The 22,444-nt window shown below is 59.0% G+C and overlaps 1 protein-coding gene across 6 annotated transcripts in view; it reads right to left on the bottom strand.

Moving 5' to 3' along the window:
- Positions 1-22,444, bottom strand: part of LOC140420895 (diacylglycerol kinase eta) — a 335,531-nt gene that overhangs the window by 60,545 nt on the left and 252,542 nt on the right. For all 6 annotated transcript variants that reach the window (XM_072505015.1, XM_072505018.1, XM_072505017.1 and 3 more), the window contains exons 11-13: positions 3,151-3,290; positions 1,100-1,178; positions 503-594 (exon numbers count right to left, since the gene is read on the bottom strand). In XM_072505015.1, the coding sequence (XP_072361116.1) occupies positions 503-594; positions 1,100-1,178; positions 3,151-3,290 (311 nt within the window). The remainder of the gene's footprint in view (positions 1-502; positions 595-1,099; positions 1,179-3,150; positions 3,291-22,444) is intronic.

Raw genomic sequence — 22,444 nt, forward strand, 5'->3', positions numbered from 1 at the left:
CAGGACAACTGAATGATTGGCAGAAAATGAGATTGAAGGTGAGGAATTCAAACTCAACTCTCACTGCTGAATCCAGAATCAGAAATCCACTGGGCTACAGGGACATACAGGAGCTCCTTGTTGTCATGATATTCAAACACACACATCATGATGGACACACCAACAGACAAATCAGAGCACACAACACCACAACCAATCACACACAAGGACAGCAACCACATAAAAGCACGAGCACGACACCTAGTGGACAGTAGGTCTGGGGACAAAGACACGGACAAGACCTGTTACAAGATCACAAACAGGGAATCCCCACGTGCAGAGTATCAAGACAAAACTGGACATAGAAAGTTTAAATAAAATAGCGTTGTACCATATACAACCGTGTTGGCTCATCTGTGTGTCAGAACGCCCAACACCACACTTGTGCCTGAACCATTCATTAACCACTTTCATCAACAACTAACAAAAGGTGATTAAGATTGTACAGAGAACAGGAACTTACTTGGCAGAAGAAATAACATCAGCGTGTTGGTCAGAATCAAGTACTTTTGTTAAATGATAAACAACAGAATCAGCATACTGAGATATCGGATCCTGGAGAAACAGAGGTACAGATTATTAAACCAATCACTGCACCTCATAATATATGCACTGTACAACAGGCACTAGAGGAGGCATTGACTGTACAACAGGCATTGGAAGCTGTACTGACTGTACAACAGGCACTGGAGGAGACACTGACTGTATAGCAGGCACTGGAGGAGGCACTGATTCTAAAGCAGGCACTGACAGGCGCAATGGCAGGAGGCACTGACTCTAAAGCATGCACGAACAGAGGTACTGACTGTGTACAACAGGCACTGGAGGAGGCACTGACTGTATAACAGGCACTGGAGGCGGCATTGACAAGAGGGACTGTATGCTCTGACTGTTCAAGGACTATAAGAACAATTCCTGTCCCTTTCCTTTTAATCACTCTGATGACAATACAGTGATTTCTGTACATTCATTCCAGTCCGGCTGACCAAAACCTCATTCTAGATTGCTAAATTCTCAGATATTTCTTGAACTTAGTTTTTAACCCATGGAGTTCTCTTACCTGCACCTGGGAGTTGTAAACCTCATCATATGTCACAATGGGAAGCGGTTTTGTTGCTTCATAGGTCATGATGCTCCATCTGTGGGGTTGAGAATAAACCAGTTAGGTATCACAGTCATACACGCCACTGATTCGATTCTGTGAGGTGAGAGGATGAGGGTGATGCTGTCTGCCCTCAAACTCTTCACAAAGAGAGAACCCCCAAACCTGAAATAAGAAACAAAACCCACAGCCATCCCGCCAAACAATCTCCCAGAACATAGAGAAATCAGAATCAAAGCGACTAGACAGACTGTCAATAAAATGGGGCTCCGATACTGAAATTTACCCAACAAATTGGGGTTCTGTGGGTAAAAGCTCACTAGAAAAGGGAATTGTGACAGTGGGATCTGTAATCGGGGTTCTGATGATGGGATTCTCTCTGTAATGGGGCCACTGATGGTGAGATTATCTCTGTAATGGAGGCTCTGGTGGTGGGATTCTGTGTAATCCAGCGCTCCGATAGTGGGATTCTCTTTGCAATGGGGGATCTGATGGTGGGATTCTCTCTGTAATGGAGGCTGTGACAGTGGGACTCTCTCTGTTCCTTGTCTGCAATATTGGGTTCGAATGCAGCACTTGCTATTATTGCTGGGCAGTGAATTCAAGGAAAGTGAAATTTTATCGGACTGCATGAACCAGCAGAGGGAGCCAGCCACCCAGCATGATATCTACAGAGTGCGGAACACCCAAAACCTGATCAACCTCTTCTGGAGATTCCTGCTCTCAGCCTCTGTGCCTTACTGAGGCATCCCAGGTGAAGGGACAAGAGTAACGTCCAGAAAGAATGGCCGAATGTCCATCCAGTCGATTTTTAAAAGTTTGTTTGCAGGTTTTCAGAGACGGGACAGTCTGAGGGGAGGGGATGATCCCTGGGAGCGGAGTTGGTGTCCGACACTCCTGTTCTCAGCAGTGAAGATAAAGGAAGTGGTCGGAGGATGGGCATAAAGGAGGACGATTCAGAGGAGCAGAAGGTACAAATATATGCCTAAAAGTTTGGGGTGCTTAAAAGATGAATGAAGAAAAACAGAGATCAAGTTCAGAAGAATGAGAGGCGATCTGATCGAGGTATAAAATACAAAGAGAGATTTGATAAAGTAAACGTAGACCAAATTTCCCCGCTTGTGGGACAATCTAGGGTGAGAGGTCACATGTATGTAGGTTGAGAGACGGTAGATTTAGAACTGAGACGAGGAGGAACCACTTCTCGCAGAGGGTGGTGAATTTGTGGAATTCGCTGCTCTATAGTGCGGTGGAGTCTGAGTCATTAGAGCATAGAACATACAGTGCAGAAGGAGACTATTCGGCCCATTGAGTCTGCACCGACCCACTTAAACCCTCCTTCAACCCTATCCCCTTAACCTAATAAACCCTCCTAACCTTTTTTGGACACTAAGGGAAATTTAGCATGGCCAATCCACCTAACCTGCACGTCTTTGGACTGTGGAAGGAAACCGGAGCACCCGGAGGAAACCCCCACAGACACGGGAAGAACGTGCAGACTCTGCACAGAGAGTGACCCAGCAGAGAATCGAACCTGGAACCCTGCCGCTGTGAAGCCACAGTGCTAACCACAATGCTACCGTGCTGCCCTTTAAATGGTTTTAAGAAGGAGACAGATACATTTCTGCTAAAAGAAACAGATGGGGAGGTGGATTTGAGACCATGAAGACATCAGCCATGATCTGATTCAATGGCAGGGCAGGCTCAAGGGGCGGAAATGCTCCTTCTGCTCCTAATACCTATGTTCCGACATTGATTTAACATAATTGACATAAGAACTAGAGGTGAGATGGGGAGAACATTTTTAAGCTGCAATTGCTTTGATCTGCGCCATTAGAAATGGGAAATACGGGAGTTACATGAATTGGCTAGTCCTTTCACAGGGCTTGGAGAGGCATGATGGGCGGAATGGTCTCCTTGAGAGCTGTAGGATACCAGCAATAAAGGTTAGAGACTGCCTGTCAGTTGGGTGATGTGTGAAAATGTGCCAGTGCTGGTGAAATCCTTACCTGTCCAGCATTTTAGAGGTGGCACGTTCCAGCTTGGCCACAACCTGAGGGAGTTGCGCATCGTCATCACATAATCCACCCCAGCCGAGAACCCTCGCCAGGTCATTGCCCGTTCCCAGGGGCAGCACGCCGAGCTTACACTGGCAAAGAGAGTTAAACAACATCAGCAATCTCAACTAACTCATCGTCAGACCATCGGGCCATCACTGCATTTCTCAGGACTGTCTCTGCCTCTCACTGTTCGCCTGGGATGGGTCTCAGTCCCAGCCCTTCCTGTCTGTCTGGGTTCAGTCCCAGCCCCTCCTGTCTGTCTAGGTTCAGTCCCAGCCCCTCCTGTCTGTCTGGATTCAGTCTCAGCCTCTACTGTCTGTCTAGGTTCAGTCCCAGCCCCTCCAGTCTGTCTGGGCTCTAACCCAGCCCCTCCTGTCTGTCTAGGTGCAGTCTCAGACCGTCCTATCTGTCTGGGTGCAGCCCCATCTCCGCCTGTCTGTCTGGGCTCAGTCCCAGCCCCTCCTGTCTGTCGGGGTTCAGTTCCAGCCCCTCCTGTCTGTCTGGGTGCAGTCCCACCCCCTCCTGTCTATCTAGGCTCAGTCACAGCCACTCCTGTCTGTCTGGACTCAGTCCCAGCCGCTCCTGTCTGTCTGGGTTCCGTCCCAGCCCCTCCTGTCTGTCTGGGCTCATTCCCAGACCCTCCTGCCTGTCTGCATTCAGTCCCATCCCCTCCTGTCTGTCTGAGTTCAGTCAAAGCCCCTCCTATCTGTCTGGGTTCAGCCCCAGCCCCTCCTGTCTGTCTCGGTTCAGTCTAAGACCCTCCTGTCTGTCTGGGTTCAGTCCCATCTCCTCCTGTCTGTCTGGGTTCAGTCCCAGCCCCTCCTGTCTGTCGGATCCAGTCCCAGCCCCTCCTGTCTGTCTGGGTTCAGTCCCAGCCCCTCCTGTCTGTCTGGGTGCAGTCCCAGCCCCTCCTGTCTGTCGGATCCAGTCCCAGCCCCTCCTGTCTGTCTGGGTTCAGTCCCAGCCCCTCCTGTCTGTCTGCGTTCAGACCCTGCCCCTCCTGTCTGTCAGGATTCAGTCTCAGCCCCTCCTGTCTCCATGAGTTCAGTCTCAGCCGCTCCTGTCTGTCTGGGTCCAGACCCAGCCCTTCCTGTATGTCTGGATCCAGTCCCAGCCCCTCCTGTCTGTCTGGATCCAGTCCCAGCCCCTCCTGTCTGTCTGGGTACAGTCCCAGCCCCTCCTGTCTGTCTGGGTTCAGACCCTGCCCCTCCTGTCTGTCAGGATTCAGTCTCAGCCTCTCCTGTCTCCATCAGTTCAGTCTCAGCCACTCCTGTCTGTCTGGGTTCAGTCCCAGCCTCTCCTGCCTGTCTGGTTTCAGTCCCAGCCCCTCCTGCGTGCCTGGGTTCAGTCTCAGCCCCTCCTGTCTGTCTGGGTGCATTCCTAGACCATCCGGTCACTCTGGGTGCTGTCCCATCCCCGCTGTTTGTCTGGGTGCAGTCCCAGCCTCTTCTGTCTGTCTGTATTCACTCTCAGACTCTTGTGTCTGTCTCAATTCTGTTCCAGCCTCTCCTGCCTGTCTGGGTTCAGTCCCAGTCCTTCCTGTCTGTCTGGATCCAGTCCCAGCCCCTCCTGTCTGTCTGGGTTCAGTCCCAGCCCCTCCTGTCTGTCTGGGTTCTGACCCTGCCCCTCCTGTCTGTCTGGGTTCAGACCCTACCCCTCCTGTCTGTCAGGATTCAGTCTCAGCCTCTCCTGTCTCCATGAGTTCAGTCTCAGCCACTCCTGTCTGTCTGGGTTCAGTCCCAGCCTCTCCTGTCTGTCTGGTTTCAGTCCCAGCCCCTCCTGCCTGCCTGGGTTCAGTCCCAGCCCCTCCTGTCTGTCTGGGTGCAGTCCTAGACCATCCGGTCTCTCTGGGTGCTGTCCCATCCCCGCTGTCTGTCTGGGTTCAGTCCCAGTACCTCTTGTCTGTCTGGGCTCAGTCCCAGCCCCTCCTGTCTGTCTGGGTTCAGTCCCAGCCTTTCCTGTCTGTCTGGGTTCAGTCCCAGCACCTCCTGTCTGTCTGTGTTCAGTCCCATCTCCTCCTGTCTGTCTGGGTTCAGTCCCAGCCCCTCCTGCCTGTCTGGGTTCAGTCCCACCCCTCCTGTCTGGGTTCAGCCCCAGCCCCTCCTGTCTGTCTGGGTTCAGTCCCAGCCCCTCGTGTCTGTCTAGGTTCAGTCCCAGCCCCTCCTGCCTGTCTGGGTTCAGTCACAGCCCCTCCTGTCTGTCTGGGTTCAGTCCCAGCCCCTCCTGTCTGTCTGGGTTCAGTCCCAGCCCCTCCTGTCTGTCTGGGTTCAGTCCCAGCCCCTCCTGTCTGTCTGGGTTCAGTCCCAGCCCCTCCTGTCTGGGTTCAGCCCCAGCCCCTCCTGTCTGTCTGGGTTCAGTCCCAGCCCCTCGTGTCTGTCTAGGTTCAGTCCCAGCCCCTCCTGTCTGTCTGGGTTTAGTCCCAGCCCCTCCTGTCTGTCTGGGTTCAGTCCCACCCCCTCCTGTCTGGGTTCAGCCCCAGCCCCTCCTGTCTGTCTGGGTTCAGTCCCAGCCCCTCCTGTCTGGGTTCAGTCCCAGCCCCTCCTGTCTGTCTGGGTTCAATCCCATCCCCTCCTGTCTGTCTGTGTTCAGTTCCAGACCCTCCTGCCTGTCTCGGTTCAGTCCCAGCCCCTCCTGTCTGGGTTCAGTCCCAGCCTGTCCTGGTTGTCTGGGTTCAGTCCCAGCCCCTCCTGTCTGTCTGGGCTCAGTCCCAGCCCCTCCTGTCTGTCTGGGTTCAGTCCAAGCCCCTCCTGTCTGTCTGGGTTCAGTCCCAGCCCCTCCTGTCTGTCAGGGCTCAGTCCCAGCCCCTCCGGTCTGTCTGGGTTCAGTCCCAGCCCCTCCTGTCTGTCTGGATTCAGTCCCATCCTTTCCGGTCTGTCTGGGTTCAGTTCCAGCCCCTCCTGTCTGTCTGGGTTCAGTCCAAGCCCCTCCTGTCTGTCCGGGTTCAGTCCCAGCCTTTCCTGTCTGTCTGGGCTCAGTCCCAGCCCCTCCTGTCTGTCTGGGTTCAGTCCCAGCCTTTCCTGTCTGTCTGGGTTCAGTCCCAGCACCTCCTGTCTGTCTGTGTTCAGTCCCATCTCCTCCTGTCTGTCTGGGTTCAGTCCCAGCCCCTCCTGCCTGTCTGGGTTCAGTCCCACCCCTCCTGTCTGGGTTCAGCCCCAGCCCCTCCTGTCTGTCTGGGTTCAGTCCCAGCCCCTCGTGTCTGTCTAGGTTCAGTCCCAGCCCCTCCTGCCTGTCTGGGTTCAGTCACAGCCCCTCCTGTCTGTCTGGGTTCAGTCCCAGCCCCTCCTGTCTGTCTGGGTTCAGTCCCAGCCCCTCCTGTCTGTCTGGGTTCAGTCCCAGCCCCTCCTGTCTGTCTGGGTTCAGTCCCAGCCCCTCCTGTCTGGGTTCAGCCCCAGCCCCTCCTGCCTGTCTGGGTTCAGTCCCAGCCCCTCGTGTCTGTCTAGGTTCAGTCCCAGCCCCTCCTGTCTGTCTGGGTTTAGTCCCAGCCCCTCCTGTCTGTCTGGGTTCAGTCCCACCCCCTCCTGTCTGGGTTCAGCCCCAGCCCCTCCTGTCTGTCTGGGTTCAGTCCCAGCCCCTCCTGTCTGGGTTCAGTCCCAGCCCCTCCTGTCTGTCTGGATTCAATCCCATCCCCTCCTGTCTGTCTGTGTTCAGTTCCAGACCCTCCTGCCTGTCTCGGTTCAGTCCCAGCCCCTCCTGTCTGGGTTCAGTCCCAGCCTGTCCTGGTTGTCTGGGTTCAGTCCCAGCCCCTCCTGTCTGTCTGGGCTCAGTCCCAGCCCCTCCTGTCTGTCTGGGTTCAGTCCCAGCCCCTCCGGTCTGTCTGGATTCAGTCCCATCCTTTCCGGTCTGTCTGGGTTCAGTTCCAGCCCCTCCTGTCTGTCTGGGTTCAGTCCAAGCCCCTCCTGTCTGTCCGGGTTCAGTCCCAGCCCCTCCTGTCCGTCTGGGTTCAGTCCCATCCTTTCCGGTCTGTCTGGGTTCAGTCCCAGCCCCTCCTGTCTGTCTGGGTTCAGTCTCAGCCCCTCCTGTCTGTCTGGATTCAGTCCCATCCTTTCCGGTCTGTCTGGGTTCAGTTCCAGCCCCTCCTGTCTGTCTGGGTTCAGTCCAAGCCCCTCCTGTCTGTCTGGGTTCAGTCCCATCCCCTCCTGTCTGTCTGGCTTCAGTTCCAGACCCTCCTGTCTGGTTTCAGTCCCAGCCCCTCCTGTCTGGGTTCAGTCCCAGCCCCTCCTGTCTGTCTGGGTCCAGTCCCAGCCCCTCCTGTCTGTCTCGGTTCAGTCCCAGCCCCTCCTATCTGTCTGGGTTCAGTCCCAGCCCCTCCTGTCTGTCTGGGCTCAGTCCCAGCCCCTCCTGTCTGTCTGGGCTCAGTCCCAGCCCCTCCTGTCTGTCTGGGGTCAGTTCCTGCCCCTCCTGTCTGTCTGGGTTCAGTCCCAGCCCCTCCTGTCTGTCTGGGCTCAGTCCCAGCCCCTCCTGTCTGTCTGGGTTCAGTTCCAGCCCCTCCTGTCTGTCTGGGTTCAGTCCAAGCCCCTCCTGTCTGTCTGGGTTCAGTTCCTGCCCCTCCTGTCTGTCTGGGTTCAGTCCCAGCCCCTCCTGTCTGTCTGGGCTCAGTCCCAGCCCCTCCTGTCTGTCTGGGTTCAGTCCCATCCCCTCCTGTCTGTCTGGGTTCAGTTCCAGACCCTCCTGCCTGTCTCGGTTCAGTCCCAGCCCCTCCTGTCTCGGTTCAGTCCCAGCCCCTCCTGTCTGTCTGGGTTCAGTCCCAGCCCCTCCTGTCTGTCTGGGTTCAGTCCCATACCCTCCTGTCTGTCAGGGCTCAGTCCCAGCCCCTCCTGTCTGTCTGGGTCCAGTCCCAGCCCCTCCTGTCTGTCAGGGCTCAGTCCCAGCCCCTCCTGTCTGTCTGGGTTCAGTCCCAGCCCCTCCTGTCTGTCTGGGTTCAGTCCCAGCCCCTCCTGTCTGTCAGGACTCAGTCCCAGCCCCTCCGGTCTGTCTGGGTTCAGTTCCAGCCCCTCCTGTCTGTCTGGGCTCAGTCCCAGCCCCTCCTGTCTGTCTGGGTTCAGTCCAAGCCCCTCCGGTCTGTCTCGGTTCAGTTCCATCCCCTCCTGCCTGTCTGGGTTCAGTCTAAGACTCTCCTGTCGGTCTGGGTTCAGTCACAGTCCCTCCTGTCTGTCTGCCTTCGGTCACAGCCTCACCTGTCCGTCTGGGTTCAGTCCCAGCCTCTCCTGTCTGTCTGGGTTCAGTCCCTGCCCCTCCTGTCTGTCTAGGTTCAGTTCCAGCCCCTCCTGCCTGTCTCGGTTCAGTCTAAGACTCTCCTGTCGGTCTGGGTTCAGTTACAGCCCCTCCTGTCTGTCTGCCTTCGGTCACAGCCTCACCTGTCCGTCTGGGTTCAGTCCCAGCCCCTCCTGTCTGTCTGGGTTCAGTCCCAGCCGCTCCTGTCTGTCTGGGTGCAGTCCTAGACCATCCGGTCTCTCTGGGTGCTGTCCCATCCCCGCTGTCTGTCTGGGTTCAGTCCCAGTACCTCTTGTCTGTCTGGGTGCAGTCCCAGGCCCTCCTGTCTGTCTGGGTACAGTCCCATTCCCTCCTGTCTGTCTGGGTTTGGTCTCAGCCCCTCCTGTCTGTCTGGGATCAGTTTCAGTCCCTCCTGTCAGTCTGGGCTCTGTCCCAGCCCCTCCTGTCCGTCTGGGTTGAGTCCTAGCACCTCCTGTCAGTCTGGGCTCAGTCCCAGCCCCTCCTGTTTGTCTGGGTTCCATCCCAGCCCCTCCTGTCTGTCAGGGCTCAGTCCCAGCCCCTCCTGTCTGTCTGAGTTCAGTCCCAGCCCCTCCTGTCTGTCTGGGTTCAGTCCCAGCCCCTCCTGTCTGTCAGGGCTCAGTCTCAGCCCCTCCTGTCCGTCTGGGTTGAGTCCTAGCCCCTCCTGTCAGTCTGGGCTCAGTGCCAGCCCCTCCTGTCTGTCTGGGTTCAGTCCCAGCCCCTCCTGTCTGTCAGGGCTCAGTGCATGCCCCTCCTGTCTGTCTGGGTTCAGTCCCAGCCCCTCCTGTCTGTCTGGGTTAAGTCCCAGCCCCTCCTGTCTGTCTGGGTTCAGTCCCAGCCCCTCCTGTCTGTCAGGGCTCAGTCCCAGCCCCTCCTGTCTGTCTGGGTTCAATCCCAGCCCCTCCAGTCTGTCTGGGTTGAGTCCTAGCCCTTCCTGTCTGCCTGGATTCAGTCCCACCCCCTGCTGTCTGTCTGGGATCAGTCCGAACACCTATCTCCTTGAGTTCAGTCTCAGCACCTCCTGTCTGTCTAGGTTCAGTCGCAGACCTCCTGTCTGTCTGGGTTCAGTCCCAGCCCCTCCTGTCTGTCTGGGTTCAGTCCCATCCTTTCCGGTCTGTCTGGGTTCAGTCCCAGCCCCTCCTGTCTGTCTGGGTTCAGTCCAAGCCCCTCCTGTCTGTCTGGGTTCAGTCCCATCCCCTCCTGTCTGTCTGGGTTCAGTTCCAGACGCTCCTGTCTGGGTTCAGTCCCAGCCCCTCCTGTCTGTCTGGGTTCAGTCCCAGCCCCTCCTGTCTGTCGGATCCAGTCCCAGCCCCTCCTGTCTGTCTGGGTTCAGTCCCAGCCCCTCCTGTCTGTCTGCGTTCAGACCCTGCCCCTCCTGTCTGTCAGGATTCAGTCTCAGCCCCTCCTGTCTCCATGAGTTCAGTCTCAGCCGCTCCTGTCTGTCTGGGTCCAGACCCAGCCCTTCCTGTATGTCTGGATCCAGTCCCAGACCCTCCTGTCTGTCTGGATCCAGTCCCAGCCCCTCCTGTCTGTCTGGGTTCAGTCCCAGCCCCTCCAGTCTGTCTGGGTTCAGACCCTGCCCCTCCTGTCTGTCAGGATTCAGTCTCAGCCTCTCCTGTCTCCATCAGTTCAGTCTCAGCCTCTCCTGTCTGGCTGGGTTCAGTCCCAGCCTCTCCTGCATGTCTGGTTTCAGTCCCAGCCCCTCCTGCGTGCCTGGGTTCAGTCTCAGCCCCTCCTGTCTGTCTGGGTGCATTCCTAGACCATCCGGTCACTCTGGGTGCTGTCCCATCCCCGCTGTTTGTCTGGGTGCAGTCCCAGCCTCTTCTGTCTGTCTGTATTCACTCTCAGACTCTTGTGTCTGTCCCAATTCAGTTCCAGCCTGTCCTGCCTGTCTGGGTTCAGTCCCAGTCCTTCCTGTCTGTCTGGATCCAGTCCCAGCCCCTCCTGTCTGTCTGGGTTCAGTCCCAGCCCCTCCTGTCTGTCTGGGTTCTGACCCTGCCCCTCCTGTCTGTCTGGGTTCAGACCCTGCCCCTCCTGTCTGTCAGGATTCAGTCTCAGCCTCTCCTGTCTCCATGAGTTCAGTCTCAGCCACTCCTGTCTGTCTGGGTTCAGTCCCAGCCCCTCCTGTCTGTCTGGGTTCAGACCCTACCCCTCCTGTCTGTCAGGATTCAGTCTCAGCCTCTCCTGTCTCCATGAGTTCAGTCTCAGCCACTCCTGTCTGTCTGGGTTCAGTCCCAGCCTCTCCTGTCTGTCTGGTTTCAGTCCCAGCCCCTACTGCCTGCCTGGGTTCAGTCCCAGCCCCTCCTGTCTGTCTGGGTGCAGTCCTAGACCATCCGGTCTCTCTGGGTGCTGTCCCATCCCCGCTGTCTGTCTGGGTTCAGTCCCAGTACCTCTTGTCTGTCTGGGTGCAGTCCCAGGCGCTCCTGTCTGTCTGGGTACAGTCCCATTCCCTCCTGTCTGTCTGGGTTTGGTCTCAGCCCCTCCTGTCTGTCTGGGATCAGTTTCAGTCCCTCCTGTCAGTCTGGGCTCTGTCCCAGCCCCTCCTGTCCGTCTGGGTTGAGTCCTAGCCCCTCCTGTCAGTCTGGGCTCTGTCCCAGCCCCTCCTGTCCGTCTGGGTTGAGTCCTAGCCCCTCCTGTCTGTCTGGGTTCAGTCCCAGCCCCTCCTGTTTGTCTGGGTTCCATCCCAGCCCCTCCTGTCTGTCAGGGCTCAGTCCCAGCCCCTCCTGTCTGTCTGGGTTCAGTCCCAGCCCCTCCTGTCTGTCTGGGTTCAGTCCCAGCCCCTCCTGTCTGTCAGGGCTCAGTCCCAGCCCCTCCTGTCTGTCTGGGTTCAGTCCCAGCCCCTCCTGTCTGTCTGGTTGCAGCCCCATCCCCTCCTCTCTGTCTGGGTTCAGTCCCACTCCCTCCTGTCTGTCTGGGTGCAGTCCCATATGCTCCTGCCTGTCTGGGTTCAGTCCCATCCACTCCTGTCTGTCTGGGTTCAGTCCCAGCCTCCCCTGTCTGTCTGGGTTCAGTCCCAGCCTCCCCTGTCTGTCTGGGTTCAGTCCCAGCCTCCCCCTGCCTGTCTGGGCTCAGTCCCACCCCCTCCTGTCTGTCTGGGTTCAGTCCCAGTCCCTCCTGTCTGTCTGGTTTCAGTCCCATCCCCTCCTGTCTGTCTGGGCTCTGTCCCAGCACCTCCTGTCTGTCTGGGTGCAGTCCCAGCCCCTCCTGTCTGTCTGGGTGCAGTCCCAGACCCCCCTGTCTGTCTGGGTGCAGTCCCATCCCCTCCTGTCTGTCTGGGTTCAGTCCCATCCACGCGTGTCTGTCTGCGTTCAGTCCCAGACCCCCCTGTCTGCCTGGGTTCAGTCCCCTACACCCGTGTCTTTTTGGGTTCAGTCCCAGCCTTTCCTGTCTGTCTGGGCTCAGTCCCAGCCCCTCCTGTCTGTCTGGGTTCAGTCCCAGCCTTTCCTGTCTGTCTGGGTTCAGTCCCAGCACCTCCTGTCTGTCTGGGTTCAGTCCCATCTCCTCCTGTCTGTCTGGGTTCAGTCCCAGTCCCTCGTGTCTGTCTAGGTTCAGTCCCAGCCCCTCCTGCCTGTCTGGGTTCAGTCCCAGCCCCTCCTGTCTGTCTGGGTTCAGTCCCATCTCCTCCTGTCTGTCTGGGTTCAGTCCCAGCCCCTCCTGTCTGTCTGGGTTCAGTCCCAGCCCCTCCTGTCTGGGTTCAGCCCCAGCCCCTCCTGTCTGTCTGGGTTCAGTCCAAGCCCCTCCTGTCTGTCTGGGTTCAGTCCCATCCCCTCCTGTCTGTCTGGGTTCAGTTCCAGACGCTCCTGTCTGGGTTCAGTCCCAGCCCCTCCTGTCTGTCTGGGTTCAGTCCCAGCCCCTCCTGTCTGTCGGATCCAGTCCCAGCACCTCCTGTCTGTCTGGGTTCAGTCCCAGCCCCTCCTGTCTGTCTGCGTTCAGACCCTGCCCCTCCTGTCTGTCAGGATTCAGTCTCAGCCCCTCCTGTCTCCATGAGTTCAGTCTCAGCCGCTCCTGTCTGTCTGGGTCCAGACCCAGCCCTTCCTGTATGTCTGGATCCAGTCCCAGCCCCTCCTGTCTGTCTGGATCCAGTCCCAGCCCCTCCTGTCTGTCTGGGATCAGTCCCAGCCCCTCCAGTTTGTCTGGGTTCAGACCCTGCCCCTCCTGTCTGTCAGGATTCAGTCTCAGCCTCTCCTGTCTCCATCAGTTCAGTCTCAGCCTCTCCTGTCTGTCTGGGTTCAGTCCCAGCCTCTCCTGCCTGTCTGGTTTCAGTCCCAGCCCCTCCTGTCTGTCTGGGTTCAGTCCCAGCCTCTCCTGTCTGTCTGGTTTCAGTCCCAGCCCCTCCTGCCTGCCTGGGTTCAGTCTCAGCCCCTCCTGTCTGTCTGGGTGCATTCCTAGACCATCCGGTCACTCTGGGTGCTGTCCCATCCCCGCTGTTTGTCTGGGTGCAGTCACAGCCCCTCCTGTCTGTCTGGGTTCTGACCCTGCCCCTCCTGTCTGTCTGGGTTCAGACCCTGCCCCTCCTGTCTGTCTGGGTTCAGACCCTGCCCCTCCTGTCTGTCAGGATTCAGTCTCAGCCTCTCCTGTCTCCATGAGTTCAGTCTCAGCCACTCCTGTCTGTCTGGGTTCAGTCCCAGCCTCTCCTGTCTGTCTGGTTTCAGTCCCAGCCCCTCCTGCCTGCCTGGGTTCAGTCCCAGCCCCTCCTGTCTGTCTGGGTGCAGTCCTAGACCATCCGGTCTCTCTGGGTGCTGTCCCATCCCCGCTGTCTGTCTGGGTTCAGTCCCAGTACCTCTTGTCTGTCTGGGTGCAGTCCCAGGCGCTCCTGTCTGTCTGGGTACAGTCCCATTCCCTCCTGTCTGTCTGGGTTTGGTCTCAGCCCCTCCTGTCTGTCTGGGATCAGTTTCAGTCCCTCCTGTCAGTCTGGGCTCTGTCCCAGCCCCTCCTGTCCGTCTGGGTTGAGTCCTAGCCCCTCCTGTCAGTCTGGGCTCTGTCCCAGCCCCTCCTGTCCGTCTGGATTGAGTCCTAGCCCCTCCTGTCTGTCTGGGTTCAGTCCCAGCCCCTCCTGTTTGTCTGGGTTCCATCCCAGCCCCTCCTGTCTGTCAGGGCTCAGTCCCAGCCCCTCCTGTCTGTCTGGGTTCAGTCCCAGCCCCTCCTGTCTGTCTGGGCTCAGTCCCAGCCCCTCCTGTCTGTCTGGGTTCAGTCCCAGCCTTTCCTGTCTGTCTGGGTTCAGTCCCAGCACCTCCTGTCTGTCTGGGTTCAGTCCCATCTCCTCCTGTCTGTCTGGGTTCAGTCCCAGCCCCTCTTGTCTGTCTAGGTTCAGTCCCAGCCCCTCCTGCCTGTCTGGGTTCAGTCCCAGCCCCTCCTGTCTGTCTGGGTTCAGTCCCATCTCCTCCTGTCTGTCTGGGTTCAGTCCCAGCCCCTCCTGCCTGTCTGGGTTCAGTCCCAGCCCCTCCTGTCTGTCTGGGTTCAGTCCCATCTCCTCCTGTCTGTCTGGGTTCAGTCCCAGCCCCTCCTGTCTGTCTAGGTTCAGTCCCAGCCCCTCCTGTCTGGGTTCAGCCCCAGCCCCTCCTGTCTGTCTGGGTTCAGTCCAAGCCCCTCCTGTCTGTCTGGGTTCAGTCCCATCCCCTCCTGTCTGTCTGGGTTCAGTTCCAGACGCTCCTGTCTGGGTTCAGTCCCAGCCCCTCCTGTCTGTCTGGGTTCAGTCCCAGCCCCTCCTGTCTGTCGGATCCAGTCCCAGCACCTCCTGTCTGTCTGGGTTCAGTCCCAGCCCCTCCTGTCTGTCTGCGTTCAGACCCTGCCCCTCCTGTCTGTCAGGATTCAGTCTCAGCCCCTCCTGTCTCCATGAGTTCAGTCTCAGCCGCTCCTGTCTGTCTGGATCCAGACCCAGCCCTTCCTGTATGTCTGGATCCAGTCCCAGCCCCTCCTGTCTGTCTGGATCCAGTCTCAGCCCCTCCTGTCTGTCTGGGTTCAGTCCCAGCCCCTCCAGTCTGTCTGGGTTCAGACCCTGCCCCTCCTGTCTGTCAGGATTCAGTCTCAGCCTCTCCTGTCTCCATCAGTTCAGTCTCAGCCTCTCCTGTCTGTCTGAGTTAAGTCCCAGCCTCTCCTGCCTGTCTGGTTTCAGTCCCAGCCCCTCCTGTCTGTCTGGGTTCAGTCCCAGCCTCTCCTGTCTGTCTGGTTTCAGTCCCAGCGCCTCCTGCCTGCCTGGGTTCAGTCTCAGCCCCTCCTGTCTGTCTGGGTGCATTCCTAGACCATCCGGTCACTCTGGGTGCTGTCCCATCCCCGCTGTTTGTCTGGGTGCAGTCCCAGCCCCTCCTGTCTGTCTGGGTTCTGACCCTGCCCCTCCTGTCTGTCTGGGTTCAGTCCCATCTCCTCCTGTCTGTCTGGGTTCAGTCCCAGCCCCTCCTGTCTGTCTGGGTTCAGTCCCAGCCCCTCCTGTCTGGGTTCAGCCCCAGCCCCTCCTGTCTGTCAGGATTCAGTCTCAGCCCCTCCTGTCTCCATGAGTTCAGTCTCAGCCGCTCCTGTCTGTCTGGGTCCAGACCCAGCCCTTCCTGTATGTCTGGATCCAGTCCCAGCCCCTCCTGTCTGTCTGGATCCAGTCCCAGCACCTCCTGTCTGTCTGGGTTCAGTCCCAGCCCCTCCTGTCTGTCTGCGTTCAGACCCTGCCCCTCCTGTCTGTCAGGATTCAGTCTCAGCCCCTCCTGTCTCCATGAGTTCAGTCTCAGCCGCTCCTGTCTGTCTGGATCCAGACCCAGCCCTTCCTGTATGTCTGGATCCAGTCCCAGCCCCTCCTGTCTGTCTGGATCCAGTCTCAGCCCCTCCTGTCTGTCTGGGTTCAGTCCCAGCCCCTCCAGTCTGTCTGGGTTCAGACCCTGCCCCTCCTGTCTGTCAGGATTCAGTCTCAGCCTCTCCTGTCTCCATCAGTTCAGTCTCAGCCTCTCCTGTCTGTCTGAGTTAAGTCCCAGCCTCTCCTGCCTGTCTGGTTTCAGTCCCAGCCCCTCCTGTCTGTCTGGGTTCAGTCCCAGCCTCTCCTGTCTGTCTGGTTTCAGTCCCAGCGCCTCCTGCCTGCCTGGGTTCAGTCTCAGCCCCTCCTGTCTGTCTGGGTGCATTCCTAGACCATCCGGTCACTCTGGGTGCTGTCCCATCCCCGCTGTTTGTCTGGGTGCAGTCCCAGACCCTCCTGTCTGTCTGGGTTCTGACCCTGCCCCTCCTGTCTGTCTGGGTTCAGTCCCATCTCCTCCTGTCTGTCTGGGTTCAGTCCCAGCCCCTCCTGTCTGTCTGGGTTCAGTCCCAGCCCCTCCTGTCTGGGTTCAGCCCCAGCCCCTCCTGTCTGTCAGGATTCAGTCTCAGCCCCTCCTGTCTCCATGAGTTCAGTCTCAGCCGCTCCTGTCTGTCTGGGTCCAGACCCAGCCCTTCCTGTATGTCTGGATCCAGTCCCAGCCCCTCCTGTCTGTCTGGATCCAGTCCCAGCCCCTCCTGTCTGTCTGGGTTCAGTCCCAGCCCCTCCAGTCTGTCTGGGTTCAGACCCTGCCCCTCCTGTCTGTCAGGATTCAGTCTCAGCCTCTCCTGTCTCCATCAGTTCAGTCTCAGCCTCTCCTGTCTGTCTGGGTTCAGTCCCAGCCTCTCCTGCCTGTCTGGTTTCAGTCCCAGCCCCTCCTGTCTGTCTGGGTTCAGTCCCAGCCTCTCCTGTCTGTAGGTTTCAGTCCCAGCCCCTCCTGCCTGCCTGGGTTCAGTCTCAGCCCCTCCTGTCTGTCTGGGTGCATTCCTAGACCATCCGGTCACTCTGGGTGCTGTCCCATCCCCGCTGTTTGTCTGGGTGCAGTCCCAGCCCCTCCTGTCTGTCTGGGTTCTGACCCTGCCCCTCCTGTCTGTCTGGGTTCAGACCCTGCCCCTCCTGTCTGTCAGGATTCAGTCTCAGCCTCTCATGTCTCCATGAGTTCAGTCTCAGCCACTCCTGTCTGTCTGGGTTCAGTCCCAGCCCCTCCTGTCTGTCTGGGTTCAGACCCTACCCCTCCTGTCTGTCAGGATTCAGTCTCAGCCTCTCCTGTCTCCATGAGTTCAGTCTCAGCCACTCCTGTCTGTCTGGGTTCAGTCCCAGCCTCTCCTGCCTGCCTGGGTTCAGTCCCAGCCCCTCCTGTCTGTCTGGGTGCAGTCCTAGACCATCCGGTCTCTCTGGGTGCTGTCCCATCCCCGCTGTCTGTCTGGGTTCAGTCCCAGTACCTCTTGTCTGTCTGGGTGCAGTCCCAGGCGCTCCTGTCTGTCTGGGTACAGTCCCATTCCCTCCTGTCTGTCTGGGTTTGGTCTCAGCCGCTCCTGTCTGTCTGGGATCAGTTTCAGTCCCTCCTGTCAGTCTGGGCTCTGTCCCAGCCCCTCCTGTCCGTCTGGGTTGAGTCCTAGCCCCTCCTGTCAGTCTGGGCTCTGTCCCAGCCCCTCCTGTCTGTCTGGGATCAGTTTCAGTCCCTGCTGTCAGTCTGGGCTCTGTCCCAGCCCCTCCTGTCCGTCTGGATTGAGTCCTAGCCCCTCCTGTCTGTCTGGGTTCAGTCCCAGCCCCTCCTGTTTGTCTGGGTTCCATCCCAGCCCCTCCTGTCTGTCAGGGCTCAGTCCCAGCCCCTCCTGTCTGTCTGGGTTCAGTCCCAGCCCCTCCTGTCTGTCTGGGCTCAGTCCCAGCCCCTCCTGTCTGACTGGGTTCAGTCCCAGCCTTTCCTGTCTGTCTGGGTTCAGTCCCAGCACCTCCTGTCTGTCTGGGTTCAGTCCCATCTCCTCCTGTCTGTCTGGGTTCAGTCCCAGCCCCTCGTGTCTGTCTAGGTTCCGTCCCAGCCCCTCCTGCCTGTCTGGGTTCAGTCCCAGCCCCTCCTGTCTGTCTGGGTTCAGTCCCATCTCCTCCTGTCTGTCTGGGTTCAGTCCCAGCCCCTCCTGTCTGTCTGGGTTCAGTCCCAGCCCCTCCTGTCTGGGTTCAGCCCAAGCCCCTCCTGTCTGTCTGGGTTCAGTCCAAGCCCCTCCTGTCTGTCTGGGTTCAGTCCCATCCCCTACTGTCTGTCTGGGTTCAGTTCCAGACGCTCCTGTCTGGGTTCAGTCCCAGCCCCTCCTGTCTGTCTGGGTTCAGTCCCAGCCCCTCCTGTCTGTCGGATCCAGTCCCAGCACCTCCTGTCTGTCTGGGTTCAGTCCCAGCCCCTCCTGTCTGTCTGCGTTCAGACCCTGCCCCTCCTGTCTGTCAGGATTCAGTCTCAGCCCCTCCTGTCTCCATGAGTTCAGTCTCAGCCGCTCCTGTCTGTCTGGGTCCAGACCCAGCCCTTCCTGTATGTCTGGATCCAGTCCCAGCCCCTCCTGTCTGTCTGGATCCAGTCCCAGCCCCTCCTGTCTGTCTGGGTTCAGTCCCAGCCCCTCCAGTCTGTCTGGGTTCAGACCCTGCCCCTCCTGTCTGTCAGGATTCAGTCTCAGCCTCTCCTGTCTCCATCAGTTCAGTCTCAGCCTCTCCTGTCTGTCTGGGTTCAGTCCCAGCCTCTCCTGCCTGTCTGGTTTCAGTCCCAGCCCCTCCTGTCTGTCTGGGTTCAGTCCCAGCCTCTCCTGTCTGTCTGGTTTCAGTCCCAGCCCCTCCTGCCTGCCTGGGTTCAGTCTCAGCCCCTCCTGTCTGTCTGGGTGCATTCCTAGACCATCCGGTCACTCTGGGTGCTGTCCCATCCCCGCTGTTTGTCTGGGTGCAGTCCCAGCCCCTCCTGTCTGTCTGGGTTCTGACCCTGCCCCTCCTGTCTGTCTGGGTTCAGACCCTGCCCCTCCTGCCTGTCAGGATTCAGTCTCAGCCTCTCATGTCTCCATGAGTTCAGTCTCAGCCACTCCTGTCTGTCTGGGTTCAGTCCCAGCCCCTCCTGTCTGTCTGGGTTCAGACCCTACCCCTCCTGTCTGTCAGGATTCAGTCTCAGCCTCTCCTGTCTCCATGAGTTCAGTCTCAGCCACTCCTGTCTGTCTGGGTTCAGTCCCAGCCTCTCCTGTCTGTCTGGTTTCAGTCCCAGCCCCTCCTGCCTGCCTGGGTTCAGTCCCAGCCCCTCCTGTCTGTCTGGGTGCAGTCCTAGACCATCCGGTCTCTCTGGGTGCTGTCCCATCCCCGCTGTCTGTCTGGGTTCAGTCCCAGTACCTCTTGTCTGTCTGGGTGCAGTCCCAGGCGCTCCTGTCTGTCTGGGTACAGTCCCATTCCCTCCTGTCTGTCTGGGTTTGGTCTCAGCCCCTCCTGTCTGTCTGGGATCAGTTTCAGTCCCTCCTGTCAGTCTGGGCTCTGTCCCAGCCCCTCCTGTCCGTCTGGGTTGAGTCCTAGCCCCTCCTGTCAGTCTGGGCTCTGTCCCAGCCCCTCCTGTCCGTCTGGATTTAGTCCTAGCCCCTCCTGTCTGTCTGGGTTCAGTCCCAGCACCTCCTGTTTGTCTGGGTTCCGTCCCAGCCCCTCCTGTCTGTCAGGGCTCAGTCCCAGCCCCTCCTGTCTGTCTGGGTTCAGTCCCAGCCCCTCCTGTCTGTCTGGGTTCAGTCCCAGCCCCTCCTGTCTGTCTGGATTCAGTCCCAGCCCCTCCTGTCTGTCGAGGTTCAGTCCCAGCCCCTCCTGTCTGTCTGGGTTGAGTCCTAGCCCTTCCTGTCTGCCTGGGTTCAGTCCCACCCCCTGCTGTCTGTCTGGGATCAGTCTGAACACCTATCTCCTTGAGTTCAGTCTCAGCACCTCCTGTCTGTCTAGGTTCAGTCGCAGACCTCCTGTCTGTCTGGGTTCAGTCCCAGCCCCTCCTGTCTGTCTGGTTGCAGCCCCATCCCCTCCTCTCTGTCTGGGTTCAGTCCCACTCCCTCCTGTCTGCCTGGGTGCAGTCCCATATGCTCCTGCCTGTCTGGGTTCAGTCCCATCCACTCCTGTCTGTCTGGGTTCAGTCCCAGCCTCCCCTGTCTGTCTGGGTTCAGTCCCAGCCTCCCCTGTCTGTCTGGGTTCAGTCCCAGCCTCCCCCTGTCTGTCTGGGCTCAGTCCCACCCCCTCCTGTCTGTCTGGGTTCAGTCCCAGTCCCTCCTGTCTGTCTGGTTTCAGTCCCATCCCCTCCTGTCTGTCTGGGCTCTGTCCCAGCCCCTCCTGTCTGTCTGGGTGCAGTCCCAGCCCCTCCTGTCTGTCTGGGTGCAGTCCCAGCCCCTCCTGTCTGTCTGGGTTCAGTCCCAGCCCCTCCTGTCTGGGTTCAGCCCCAGCCCCTCCTGTCTGTCTGGGTTCAGTCCCAGCCCCTCGTGTCTGTCTAGGTTCAGTCCCAGCCCCTCCTGTCTGTCTGGGTTTAGTCCCAGCCCCTCCTGTCTGTCTGGGTTCAGTCCCACCCCCTCCTGTCTGGGTTCAGCCCCAGCCCCTCGTGTCTGTCTAGGTTCAGTCCCAGCCCCTCCTGTCTGTCTGGGTTCAGCCCCAGCCCCTCCTGCCTGTCTGGGTTCAGTCCCAGCCCCTCCTGTCTGTCTGGGTTCAGTCCCAGCCCCTCCTGCCTGTCTGGGTTCAGTCCCAGCCCCTCCTGTCTGTCTGGGTTCAGTCCCATCTCCTCCTGTCTGTCTGGGTTCAGTCCCAGCCCCTCCTGTCTGTCTGGGTTTAGTCCCAGCCCCTCCTGTCTCTCTGGGTTCAGTCCCAGCCCCTCCTGTCTGGGTTCAGCCCCAGCCCCTCCTGTCTGTCTGGGTTCAGTCCCAGCCCCTCGTGTCTGTCTAGGTTCAGTCCCAGCCCCTCCTGTCTGTCTGGGTTCAGTCCCAGCCCCTCCTGTCTGTCTGGGTTCAGCCCCAGCCCCTCCTGCCTGTCTGGGTTCAGTCCCAGCCCCTCCTGTCTGTCTGGGTTCAGTCCCATCCCCTCCTGTCTGTCTGGGTTCAGTTCCAGACCCTCCTGCCTGTCTCGGTTCAGTCCCAGCCCCTCCTGTCTGGGTTCAGTCCCAGCCCCTCCTGTCTGTCTGGGTTCAGTCCCATCCCCGCCTGTCTGTCTGTGTTCAGTTCCAGACCCTCCTGCCTGTCTCGGTTCAGTCCCAGCCCCTCCTGTCTGGGTTCAGTCCCAGCCCCTCCTGTCTGTCTGGGCTCAGTCCCAGCCCCTCCTGTCTGTCTGGGTTCAGTCCAAGCCCCTCCGGTCTGCCTTCGGTCACAGCCTCACCTGTCTGTCTGGGTTCAGTCCCAGCCTCTCCTGTCTGTCTGGTTTCAGTCCCTGCCCCTCCTGTCTGTCTAGGTTCAGTTCCAGCCCCTCCTGCCTGTCTCGGTTCAGTCTAAGATTCTCCTGTCGGTCTGGGTTCAGTCACAGTCCCTCCTGTCTGCCTTCGGTCACAGCCTCACCTGTCTGTCTGGGTTCAGTCCCAGCCTCTCCTGTCTGTCTGGGTTCAGTCCCTGCCCCTCCTGTCTGTCTAGGTTCAGTTCCAGCCCCTCCTGCCTGTCTCGGTTCAGTCTAAGACTCTCCTGTCGGTCTGGGTTCAGTTACAGCCCCTCCTGTCTGTCTGCCTTCGGTCACAGCCTCACCTGTCCGTCTGGGTTCAGTCCCAGCCCCTCCTGTCTGTCTGGGTTCAGTCCCAGCCGCTCCTGTCTGTCTGGGTGCTGTCCCATCCCCGCTGTCTGTCTGGGTTCAGTCCCAGTACCTCTTGTCTGTCTGGGTGCAGTCCCAGGCCCTCCTGTCTGTCTGGGTACAGTCCCATTCCCTCCTGTCTGTCTGGGTACAGTCCCATTCCCTCCTGTCTGTCTGGGTTTGGTCTCAGCCCCTCCTGTCAGTCTGGGCTCTGTCCCAGCCCCTCCTGTCCGTCTGGGTTGAGTCCAAGCCCCTCCTGTCTGTCTGGGCTCAGTCCCAGCCCCTCCTGTTTGTCTGGGTTCCATCCCAGCCCCTCCTGTCTGTCTGGGTTTAGTCCCATCCCCTGCTGTCTGTCTGGGCTCTGTCCCAGCCCCTCCTGTCTGTCTGGGTGCAGTCCCAGCCCCTCCTGTCTGTCTGGGTGCAGTCCCATCCACTCCTGTCTGTCTGGGCTCTGTCCCAGCCCCTCCTGTCTGTCTGGGTTCAGTCCCAGCCCCTCTTGTCTGTCTGGGTTCAGTCCCATCCCCTCCTGTCTGTCTGGGCTCTGTCCCAGCCCCTCCTGTCTGTCTGGGTGCAGTCCCAGCCCCTCCTGTCTGTCTGGGTGCAGTCCCATCCACTCCTGTCTGTCTGGCCTCAGTCCCAGCCCCTCCTGTCTGTCTGGATTCAGTCCCATCCCCTCCTGTCTGTCTGGGTTCAGTCCCAGCCCCTCCTGTCTGTCTAGGTTCAGTCCCAGCCCCTCCTGTCTGTCTAGGTTCAGTCCCAGCCCATCCTGTCTGTCTGGGTTCAGTCCCATCTCCTCCTGTCTGTCTGGGTTCAGTCCCATCTCCTCCTGTCTGTCTGGGTTCAGTCCCAGCCCCTCCTGTCTGTCTGGGTTCAGTCCCAGCACCTCCTGTCTGTCTGGGTTCAGTTCCAGCCCCTCCTGTCTGTCAGGGCTCAGTCCCAGCCCCTCCTGTCTGTCTGGGTTCAGTCCCAGCCCCTCCTGTCTGTCTGGGTTCAGTCCCAGCCCCTCCTGTCTGTCTGGATTCAGTCCCAGCCCGTCCTGTCTGTCGAGGTTCAGTCCCAGCCCCTCCTGTCTGTCTGGGTTGAGTCCTAGCCCTTCCTGTCTGCCTGGGTTCAGTCCCACCCCCTGCTGTCTGTCTGGGATCAGTCTGAACACCTATCTCCTTGAGTTCAGTCTCAGCACCTCCTGTCTGTCTAGGTTCAGTCGCAGACCTCCTGTCTGTCTGGGTTCAGTCCCAGCCCCTCCTGTCTGTCTGGTTGCAGCCCCATCCCCTCCTCTCTGTCTGGGTTCAGTCCCACTCCCTCCTGTCTGTCTGGGTGCAGTCCCATATGCTCCTGCCTGTCTGGGTTCAGTCCCATCCACTCCTGTCTGTCTGGGTTCAGTCCCAGCCTCCCCTGTCTGTCTGGGTTCAGTCCCAGCCTCCCCTGTCTGTCTGGGTTCAGTCCCAGCCTCCCCCTGTCTGTCTGGGCTCAGTCCCACCCCCTCCTGTCTGTCTGGGTTCAGTCCCAGTCCCT

The sequence above is a fragment of the Scyliorhinus torazame genome, chromosome 5, assembly GCF_047496885.1.
Source record: "Scyliorhinus torazame isolate Kashiwa2021f chromosome 5, sScyTor2.1, whole genome shotgun sequence".
NCBI lineage: Eukaryota > Metazoa > Chordata > Chondrichthyes > Carcharhiniformes > Scyliorhinidae > Scyliorhinus > Scyliorhinus torazame.